Genomic DNA, 11,933 nt, shown 5'->3' with positions numbered 1-11,933 from the left:
CATGTCTGTACTTTTTTATCATTCGCCTCTTTGAATTCTCAGATATTTCTCTTTTGATGAAATAAAAGGAAATACTTTCTTAAAATTATTTCAAATTTATTTATTGCTTCATTTATACTTCGTTTTTCTTTTCAGTAATCAAAACGATAAAAACTCGTGTTCCACGATTATGACATGTAACGAAGCCCTCGAGCAAAGCGATCCAGATTACTAGGAATACGATGAAAGCATGATTCTAGATAATCTCCCACAAGAGATCGAAGAACTGGAAAGCCAGAAAAAGCCTAACCTTGAAGAGACAGAAGTGGTCAACCTGGGAAGCGAAGAAGACGCAAAAGAAACCCGAATCAACATCCATCTAGAAGCAAAGAAGAGTTTCTCGAGCTCCTCCGACAGTACATGGACGTGTTCGCATGGCCGTATGATGACATGCCTGGGTTAAGCACTGACATCTTTTCGCATCGATTGCCTACCTATCCCGCTAGACCTCCAATCAAACAAAAACCCAGAAAATTCTAGCCAGATTTGAGTTTGAGGATAAAAGAATAAGTAACCAAGCAAATAGATACGAACGTAGTAAGGGTCACCAATTATCCCACATGGTTGGAAAATATCGTTGCGGTACCCAAGAAGGATGGGAAGATTAGGATATGTGTGGATTATCCTCATCGACAATTGTGCGAAGCATGAACTTCAGTCATTCGTGGATTGTTTCACCGGGTACCACCAGATCCTGATGCATGAAGAAGATGAGGAAAAGACAACATTCACTACACCTTGGGGAGTTTACTACTACAGAGTCATTCCATTTGGCCTAAAAAATGCTGGAGCTACTTACAAGAGGCCATGACGGCCTTTTCTCACGACATGATTCACAAAGAGATCGAGGTATATGTGGATGACATCATCATCAAGTCCCGAAAGAGTTCAGAATATTTGGACGACTTGAGGATGTTTTTCGAACAATTGCGAAAGAATAGTTTGAAGTTGAACCCTGTAAAATGTGCATCGTAAGCAGAAAAGGGATAGAACTGGATCCTTCAAAGATCAAAGCCATTTAAGAGTTTCCACCGCCTAAGAGTAAGATGGATGTGATGAGTTTCCTGGGTAGGCTGAATTACTTCAGTGTTGGTTCCCTTGCACCAGTGTTGGTTCCTAAGAGTAAGAAGGATGTGATGAGTTTCCAAGAGTGTCAGAAAGCCTTCAATAGAATTAAAGAGTATTTGTCAAATCCACCAGTGTTGGTTCCTCCCGAGCCCCGGAAGCCACTGTTGTTATACTTGTCAGTTTTGGATTGCATTTGGATGTGTGTTGGGACAACACGATGAAATTGGGAGAAAGGAGTGGGCCATCTACTACTTAAGCGAGAAATTCACACCGTGTGAGGCCAAACACACTTTGATATAGCGCACTTACTGTTCTTTGACTTGGATCGCCCAGAAGCTAAGGCATTACATGTTAGCATACACCACGCGTTTAATATCCCGACTTGACCCGCTCAAGTATATCTTCCAGAAGCCGATGCCTACACGAAAGCTAGCCAAATGGTAGAATCTTCTTAGTGAATTTGACATTGTGTACGTAACACAAAAGGCCATCAAAGGACAAGCTTTAGCCGATCACCTCGCAGAGAATCCAATGGACAAGGATTATGAGCCGCTCACTACGTACTTCCCAAACGAGGAGGTGTTGTTCTCCAGTAACGATATTGCAGAGTCATATCCAGGGTGGAGAATGTTCTTCGATGGAGCGGCAAATTTCAAAGGAGTAGGAATTGGGGCAGTCCTAATTTTGGAATCAGGACAACACTACCCAGCATCAACAAAGATAAGGTTCCCTTGCACCAATAATATGACCGAATATGAAGCGCGTATCCTCGGGATCAGGATGGCAGTTGACATGAACATCAAGGAGCTTTTGGTCATAGGGGATTCTGATCTATTAATACATCAAGTTCAAGGAGAATGGACTACCAAGAACGTCAAGATCCTTCCATATATGCACCGTGTAAAGGAGTTATGTAAGAAGTTCACAAAGATCCAGTTCAAGCACATTCCCAAGATCCATAACGAGTTCGCCGATGCTCTTACAACCTTGTCATCCATGATTCAGCATCCAGATAAAAATTACATTGACCATATCGAGATAGGGATCAGAGATCAACATGCATACTATTTTCATGTAGACAAAGAGCCGGATGGTAAGCCATGGTACCACGACATCAAAAGGTTCCTTGAATCAAGAGAATATCCAGAGAATGCTACTAATAGTCAAAAGCGAGCGCTCAGGAGGCTGGAAAATCACTTTTTCCTCAACGGGGAAGTCCTATATAGGAGGACTCCAGACATGGGTCTGTTAAGATGCGTAGATGCCACTAAAGCAACCAGATTGCTAGAAGAAATACATACAGGAACATGCAGACCCTACATGAACGACTTCACCTTAGCCAAAGAGATCTTAAGAGCCGGACACTTTTGGATGACCGTGGAAAGAGATAGTATCCGCTCTGTGGAAAAGTGTCACCAGTGCCAAATCCATAGGGATTTCATCCGGGTTCCGCCTAATAAGTTGAATGTAATGGGTTTGCCTTGGCCGTTCGCCACTTGGGGCATGGACATGATTGGACCTATAGAGCCCGCTACGTCAAATGGGAACCATTTCATCTTGGTAGCCACTGATTACTTCACCAAATGGGTCGAAGCTTCTACATACAAAGTTGTCACGAAGAAAATAATGGAAAATTTTGTCTGTAACAACATAGTCTACCGATTTAGGATACCCGAGCCAATCATCACTGACAATGCAGCTAATCTTAACAATGATCTCATGAGGGAAATTTGCGAGAAGTTCAGAATTATCCACCATAAATCTACAACCTACAGACTATAAATTAATGGAGCAGTTGAAGCAGCCAATAAATACATCAAAAGGATTCTGCGAAAGATAGTGGACAATCACAGGCATTGGCATGAGAAGTTATCCTTTGACTTACTGGGTTATCATACCCACCATGAGGACATCCACTGGGGCAACGCCATACATGTTGGTATATGGCACCGAAGCTGTGATACCCGCAGAAGTCGAGATACCATCTTTAAAAGTCATCCAAGAAGCCAAGTTAGACAATGCAGATGGATACGGGTCAGGCATGAGCAACTCATGGTCATTGACAAGAAGAGAATAGATGAAGTATGCCATGTTCAATTATATCAAAATAGGATGGCAAGTGCATTTAACAAAAGGGTGAAGCCTCGCCAATTCATACCGGGGCAATTGGTCCTAAAGAAAATATTCCCTCACCAAGAAGAAGCCAAAGGAAAGTTCGCACCGAATTAGCAAGGTCCTTACGTGGTCCACCAAGTGCTGTTGGGAGGAGCTCTGATCTTGGCAGAGATGGACGGAAGATTCATCATGAAGCCTATCAACTCATACGCAATCAAGAGATACTACGTTTGAAGATAATAGAGTAAGGATTTTGCTGCAACAGAACTACGCTCGACCTGACTTCCCACGGAGGGATACGTAGGCAACCCGCGTAGGGTTCGATTTCTCTCTCTCCCCTTTCTTTTGTAATAAAAAGTCCAAATATCATTTTATGTGTACTCGGAACTATGCCACGACTTGATTTCCTTGGGAAGGAATATGTAGGCAATCTTAATAGGATTCAATCATTTTTTGTAATGAAACTACGTTCTGGCCTGATTCCATTTGGATACTTAGGCAGTCTGATTCAGACTCGACCACTTCATTATTCAATCTCATCATTTTGCATCTGACGTAATCGAACTACGTTTTGACTTTATTCCATTTGGATACGTAGGCTGCCTAAGTCAGGCTCGGTCATATTCATCATATTTTCGGTATCATTATCTAGGAACTACGTTCAGACTTAATTCTATTTCGGATACGTAGGCAACATGAAAGGGTTCAGTCATAACCCTAGGAAAACCTTTGTAATGCATTAGTTCATATTAGGACGCAATCGCAGCGGCAAGAAGCCACGTCGTCAGGAGCATCATGGAGGATCGATATCAACAGGATATAGTCTTCAAGGAACAACGCTCGTGTTTGAGGAACTTCCAAAACATGTCATAATCTAGAACGACAACATTTGCCATAAATAAAAAAATTTGAAAATGTTTTTTAAAATATATCATATTTCATTCCACCTACCGAAATTTATTGCGTAACCTCATCAAGATCGGGGTAGAGCCAAGACTACGGTCGACACAAACCAGCACTCCACCCTCACCCCCAGCTAAGAATTTTTCTTTGAATGCAGGACCAATAGGACATAAAGAGGCGCCGGAACACTCCGCCACTCTCTAATAACTATCATCTCTCTTTCCTTATATAACTAAAACTAACTCTCGAATCCTTTGCAGGTATTTCAGAACCAGGACGCCGATGCGAACGAGGTATATTATATATAGCAAACCGTCTTCTCAATTGGACAGAGGATGTTGTATATATAGCAAGCAGTTGGCCTTGCCAGTCAAAGCATATTGTATATAGCAAACCGCCAGCTCAGTCAATTGGAGCACCTTGTACAAAATTGAGCCGTTGGCTTCACTAAGTTTCACCTTGTAATAGCAAATCATCAGCTCAATCGATCGGGGTGCCCTGTACAAATCGAGCGTCAGCTTCGCCAATCAAAGCCCTGTATATAGCAAGCTATTCGCTTTGCCAACATGAGTGATCTGCACTGCTACCCCGCAACATCGGAGATCAGAATAAATAGTTGCAAAACATCATCGCCAATGTTCTGCCAATCAACGACCACGACTTAGCCTCGCAGTCAAGAGTATCTCTTGGGCATGATCCTTTTTCTTTATTGTTATCTCGAATGTTTTTACGTTTCGCTCATGCAGCTTACATGCATGACTACATTTTAAGTCAGAAACTCCCATCATGCAGAGATGATGCTTTACGTTTCAGTATGATCACTCCCCATCACGCGGAGATACTTTACATTTCAATGCAACCTCTCCCAACAAGCGGAGATGCACTCTACAAGTCAATCACTCCCATCAGCGGTACTTTACATTTCAATGCAACCTCTCCCAGCAAGCGGAGATGCATTCTACATTACATGTCAACTACTGCCAACACGAGGAGACTTAATGCTCTAATAGCTGCAGAACGGTACACAGCCTGGCTAACAATCGATTCAAATTCAAGTATCCTATCATCGCAATCCCGGATAACGGCTAGCCGGTAGCCAGGAATCATCATTCGTGCATCATTTACATCACATCTTAACATATTCTACATTGTAATATATGGGTATGTGTGTATTTCACTTTTTCAAGAACAGACATCGCAACGTGGAACTCCTTTTAAGCAGCAAAACATGCTACAACGTTATTAGAGACAACAAACTCATTAGCGGTCCAAGGATCCAAGATCAAACTCAAACGATCGGTAGAATTCTAATTCTTCAAATCGAGCCGCAACTCAAAGCTATCATGAGTACCAAATCTTCTATCTTGCAGTATCATAATATGATACTGGGGTAATTCTTGCGAGCATCGCTTCCTCAAAATTCATTCCAGAACTACATGAGGCCTGATCCTCGTTATGCTCGAGGTATGTAAGCAATTCAAAGCCACAATTCGTCCCAGACTCCCCAGAAAAAGCTCTCCTGGAATCTTCCTAATCCTATAACTCATAATCTTCCTTAAGCCACATGCCATTCCGGTAATGCATGCCTAAAGTCGGGACAAAATTGGCTTTGGTTCAATTTCTTTGCCCGAAAACTCTTTCATCGTCTTCGGTCAAAGAAGGCAGCTGTTCATGACCAATTTTGACCCTCTCTTTCAAAATTAATTTATTTATACTTAATAATTTTCAGTGGATGTTTTTAAAAATCTTTTCAATCAATAATACTTATTTTTACAAAATCAATTTAGTATTAGTAATTTTGGAAATTGATAATTTAATGTTATAAATGTAGCATGCTTACTATTTTGGATTATTTAAATAATTTTCATAGACGTCAAGGCTTTATGATTAGCCAAGTCAGGAAAAGGGCAATCCAAGGCGAAGGTAAAGCTGATGTTTCACACTAGGGCTGCTTATCGGGCGGAATGGGCGGTTATTTACTCTTAACGGTTTTGCTTATCGGTTATCGATTTTTAAATGTATTAATCCGCTAGCCACCCGATAAGATATCGGGCGGAATGGCATCGGTTTAGCTCTTATCGGGCGGTTTATCGGCCTAATTCAATCTATATTGCATGCATTAATTGTTTGCTGACAGCCTAGCATACAAATTTAGAATAGACCTTAGAAATATTGATTCTTGTTTATCATGGTGTTTTCTGGTTTCTTGAGTCCATCAGTATTGACTTTAATCTATGATGGTCGATGATTTTCATTTATTGTGGACATTAAAGTAATTAGAGAGGAAAAGAACGGTTTTTGCAGTGCAAAATTCCCAAACAAAAGGACAAGCAAGAAAAATGGAGTTGTCATTTGTACTGTATAGTTATGCCATATCCTTGGAAGTTATGAACTGGGGAGAATTCAAGAATTCAACTATTCAGTCACACGGTATTAAAGACTGTAGTATACGTATTTAGAAATTAGGCGTTAGAGATAGAGTACTGAAAGTAGAACAGTTTTTGATATATATATATATATATATATATATATATATATATATATATATATATATATATATATAACGGGTTAACAGATTATCCGTTAAGAAAATTGAATAATCCGGCCCCAAACCGATAAGCCGCTAATAAAAAAATTCAATCCGTTTCCCGTCCGTTAAACCGTTAACCCGATTCCAATAAGACATTAAGCTTCGGTTTCGATTCGATTTTCGGTTTCGGTTCAGTTTTGAACACCCCTATTTCAGACGGTAAAAAGAAGGGAGGTCGAAGATGCCATAAGTCAAACAGGCGGGTGAGGTGAGAGTCCACATTTTCTTCCTCCAACAGGACGGAGAGCAGCTGGTCCAGTATTGTACGATTTATTTGGAAGTTAGAATCAATAGGGGCTTCACAGACGAGCCACATACAGCGAAACTTGCACGCGTGGTGAATCTGTTCGATATATATGCCTTCACTCGGTGTTGAATCTTCAATGAACGTCCATTAGCACTTCAAATTGATCTTGAGGAAGATCGTCTCATGACGTAGTGAACTGTAAATGTGAAATGATTGGAAGATCTGACCCGTTCTACACTTCATCAAGACGAAAATCATGCCTTGTCTAGTGATAGGAGACTATCTAGCTTGGTCCGGCTCACTAACTCGGCCTAGGGTGTGGGTACCTATTATTCATAACGAATTACTACTTTCTAATTAATTAGATAATTGTACTAATAATTCAGAATTAGTGTTACAATTTAGAAAACAAGATATTTTATAAATAATTAATAGTATATTTGATACTTATAATTTTACTATATTTTATTAAAAATAATTAAGTTTATTTAAATTAATCTCAAAAGGGTCAAAAGGCTATAATTGCAATTCTTAATTAAACATGGATTGGCAATTTTTTAAATTAATTCTAGTCCAATCCGAAATGACCCAACCCAAACAACCCCTTCATTTCAAGTTGGCAATCCTTGACATCACCATTAGACCAATCAGAACCTGCCATGTCACCCGTCTCTCACACTCACAAAACAAACACAACTAATCTGGGTCGTCCATTTCTTAGATCAACGGCCGACGATTTTAACTCTATTTCCTCTTTATTCTTAAACGCCTAGAGATTTAATCGTAACTATTGGATCACAAGGATCCAACGGCCACCAAAATTCCCCATAAAAAAATGTGAAATCCCTAAATATTAGGATTGTTGATCTAAAAGATCAACAGCCCAGATCCCTTCCCCGAACTTTAACCCCGGAGACATCCTAAAACTACCCAAACCCTAAAATCATTTCCCCCTTTGACCGTTGCCCCCATTTTCCTCTCCTCTCGCCCCCATTTGCCTCTCCTCTCTCTATTCTCTCAACTAATAGATCAAAACCAGTCATAGACCTTGCACAAATTTGTGCAAGGTCACAAATCGAGCCTAAAACTATGCTTTTACCTTCTGAAATCCGCGAATCCAGCCGGTTATTTCCTATCTCATCACTCAAAATTCAAATAGCCAAATCTGAACACTAGATGTAACGATGCAATATCAAATATCAGAATTCTCTCATGTGCTGTTAAATCCACAACATGCATGGCATTTCTTCATCATTACCACTGTCATTCTTTGTACAGAGGTCAAACACAGTGACCTCTGGACATTGAGGTCTTATCTGATGGTTCTTTGCCTTCAAATGGCCAATCTTCACTCAGGTAAACTTCTTCATCATTTTTCCTCTATCTCCTTAGATTTTTCCCAATTTTGCTTGCATCACCACTCCTCCGTCACTCTCCACTACCATGTTTTGAATCTGAAACCCTAAGGCTCAACGGCCACTAAAAATAGAGGCCTTAAATTCTCTCACCTAGAACGCCAACTACACCTAACATCTTAGAAATTAATACAGAATAAAGTGTTGCTTAGGGAATTTCGATTAAAGTTTGAGTTCTTACTCAATCTCTGCTTTTCTCTTTCTTTCTAGTTTTGAGCTTGTTTCTGACAGAAAGCTTGAGTTTTGGCATCCCAAACGGCTAATTTGAATACTTGTTTGTTTTATTGCCCCAAAGGAGGTCAGTAAAACCTCAACCATGTTCTTCTTTTGTTAGTTTAAGTTGTTGAACATGAACTGTTCTACTACCTCTTGCTGAAAGATCTTATTAACAATGTGCTCATGTTTTAACTATTTTATGTGTTTATTAATGACTTTTAAATAGATTCTGCGATCATGAACTTCTTTAAGTTATTGAAATTAGAATTATGTGTTGATCCTAATGGGATTTGATAACCTATCTCTGTTGTTATGGTTTGAAAATGGACTAAAACTCAAGCTATCCTGATATTTAGTTTTGATGTTTTGTTAATACTACTATGACTGTTATGCTAATCTTCCTCTAGTGTTATTGGCATTTCATAATGATTCACTTAATAATCTAGACTTAAACAAAGTGTATACTTGTTTAATGGTGAAAACTAGATTGTCATCTTAGTTTAGGTACACTAGTTCATGACTTTTAAACCAGTTTTATCTCTCTGGCATGCCTCTGTAATTTTGTTGAATCTTAGAAGTTCATAAATAATTTGATTGAACTCATGATTTCTTGGACATATTATGTAAGCATACCCTTAGTTTGCCAAGTCTTTGTGTATATTCTGAGATTGCTCTACACTTAACTTAAGTCATGAGCTGTGGATAAGATGTATTTAAGTTATGATATTGTCACACCTCCTTTTTTTTTTCCGAGGGATGATAGGAAAGAAAAGGAGTTTTTCCAATTTAAGTGACATTATTTGAAAAGGGATTAATTTATTTTAATTCAAAGAGTCGCCACTTGGAATTGAGTNCTCACATCCGGTGAGAATCAGACCCGCGTAGTTCGTATATGTTTCAGGAATAGGATGACACATTTTTCTTTTGAAAAATTTAGGCTTATTTTGTAATAATCTTTTTGGGGTAAATACTGAGATTTTTCAAAAACCGGGTAAAATTTCCTCTCCTATTTTCTCTCTTCTAGTTTTACCTCAATTTTTTATATTTTTATTTTATTTTATTATTTTTTAGAAGCCGGTCAACATGCACAAGCCGAATCAAACATAATGCACAAGTAGCACATAAGATGAATTAGGATGGTCTTGCAATTCTCGGGTACGCATGTCCTAGACGGACCAAACCCCTATGTTGAGTCCCCAAAGTCAAATGCACATGATGCAAACAAACTTTCCTACTAGGGATCCGGCATGAGGTTATGTTATGCTAGGTTTAAATCCTGGGGGAGTGTTTTAGACCTGGCTTACCCAAGCGGACAGCTCGAGCCGAGGTGGGGGCAACGTATCGGGAGCACGAAAGTCTACCCGGCCTAGTTACTTGACCCAGCCTCGTTCTAATTGGTATGACTTCTAACAGAAAAGTGGGCCACGCACACGTGTACACCATAAATTCAGAAGACTCAGAAGGGAGGCGTAAGAAGACAGTTTAATACAATTCAAATAATATCAAAGAGGTAAATAAGCGGCAATTAACACATTAAGCCAAAAAACACAATAATGACATCAAATTAATAAAGCCAAGTATAGATCACATTACAAGCTCGAATTCTTATTGTCCCCAGCAGAGTCGCCAGAGCTGTCACACCTCCTTTTTTTTTCCTAGGGATGATAGGAAAGAAAAGGAGTTTTTCCAATTTAAGTGACATTATTTGAAAAGGGATTAATTTATTTTAATTCAAAGAGTCGCCACTTGGAATTGAGTTTTGGTGTTCCAAGTCACCATTTATTTTAAAATCTCAATTCAAGGAAATTGACACTGATTAAGTCTGCGAAACACAGAAGACCGAGTAAGGAATTCTGTTAACCTAGGAGAAGGTGTTAGGCACTCCCGAGTTCCATGGTTTTAGCACGGTCACTTAAAAATTTATACTTGGCTTAAATTATTTAATTACGTATTTTTAAACTTATGTGCATTTACCCTTTTTATCGCTTTTAATTGCTTGAGTTATTCATAATTAAAGAATTGAGTTACGCGTACGTATACTCTTTTCTTTTGGCGCGTCAAAATCATGTCACGCGAACGTGTCCACGATTAATAACGCTTTTGTTGATTTATTAAGAAAGTTTGGTTGAAGTTGCGCGAACGCATCCCTCGAGTCCCGTGGTTCTATCACGGTCGCTTTTATTGACTAATGTTCGGCTTAAATCAATCTTGACTATTCTTGTACTTTATTGCTTATGGCTTGTCTATTACCATTTCACTTAATTTATTATATTTTTTATTAATTATTTTGACCTAGATGCGGAATGCACACGAGGTACTTTGAAATTAACTGTTAAACTAAGATACGGAATGTACACATGGTTATAACACAATTATTTCAAATCTAAAGGTATCGAGACGCGGAATGCGCACATGACCCTTTTATTACTTAAGCATATCAATCCAATGTTCGGGTACGAAAATATGGGTTAATATTTAAAGTACATCTAAAGTTTTCTAGCGTTTTAGAGTATTTCTTAAGAAAAAGACTAATAGGCTTTCAATATAAAGACTAGATATGTTAGATTCTTAAGAAAAAATACTACAGATATTCTTAAGTTAAAGATACTAATGGAATGACTTTTAGGAATAAAGAACCTGTAATTTTCTTAAATTTGTAGACTATCAGGTATATACTCAATATGAATTTTGAATGGTAAAAAAAAAAGTATTTCTTTAACTTAATGCTCTGCTGCATATCCTAAACAACTTAAAATAAGTAAAGCCAAAACTATGAAAATCTTTACAACCAAAACCATTTTTTTTTCACTTAACAACATACTACTTATTTCATTATCACAAAGAAAAATTAAGAGTCAAATTTAATTAAAACAATAGACAGAATAGGCTCTAAAACATATCAAGTTGCTGATTCAAATAGTAGGAAAATAATATCAAAATGAACAACAAAGAAAGTATATAGGAACCTTATTTAAGCTTTCCAATGTCGAAATATAAATTCCAGCAACTATAATATATGAGCAAAATTATAACCGCGAACCGGATCTTGAAACTGGACTGAACTTTCGTTTTCTCCGAATATAATTCTTCCTCCTTTAAAATCTCCTAAGGACGATGTTTCAGTTTATGTAATCTTTTCCTTCTCTTTGTAAGATGGCCGAGTTTCCTTTTTTGGTTAAGTGTTGTATCCGTTTTTTTTCTTTCACGTTGTTCCCCCAATTTTGTTCTCTTCTCTTCTTTATAAAGAAGAATATTGGTGGTTATTAAATCTTGTGCCCATAATTTGGAGTGGGAACGTGAGATTAAAATGAAGAAGAGGAATTAGTAGTGGTGGCGAGGA

The 11,933-nt window shown here is 38.4% G+C and overlaps 1 protein-coding gene across 1 annotated transcript; it reads left to right on the top strand.

Moving 5' to 3' along the window:
- The first annotated feature begins 1,085 nt into the window (after positions 1-1,085).
- Positions 1,086-2,889, top strand: LOC109217649. Its single transcript, XM_019381912.1, has 2 exons — positions 1,086-1,286; positions 1,594-2,889. Exons 1-2 carry the CDS (start codon positions 1,086-1,088, stop codon positions 2,887-2,889), a joined length of 1,497 nt encoding a protein of 498 aa, XP_019237457.1.
- Positions 2,890-11,933: the final 9,044 nt, after the last annotated feature.

Source organism: Nicotiana attenuata, unplaced genomic scaffold (assembly GCF_001879085.1).
Source record: "Nicotiana attenuata strain UT unplaced genomic scaffold, NIATTr2, whole genome shotgun sequence".
In the NCBI taxonomy this organism is placed as follows: Eukaryota; Viridiplantae; Streptophyta; class Magnoliopsida; order Solanales; family Solanaceae; genus Nicotiana; species Nicotiana attenuata.
The sequence above is the reverse complement of the archived record's forward strand: the minus strand, read 5'-3'. Positions and strand labels throughout refer to the sequence as shown.

Bases quoted from the DNA above. Each gene is read 5' to 3' on its own strand.
- LOC109217649 (XM_019381912.1), top strand. From the start codon at position 1,086: ATGGATGTGATGAGTTTCCTGGGTAGGCTGAATTACTTCAGTGTTGGT. The intron at 1,287-1,593 runs GTTTTGGATTGC...GTAACACAAAAG, and splicing joins CACTGTTGTTATACTTGTCA to GCCATCAAAGGACAAGCTTT.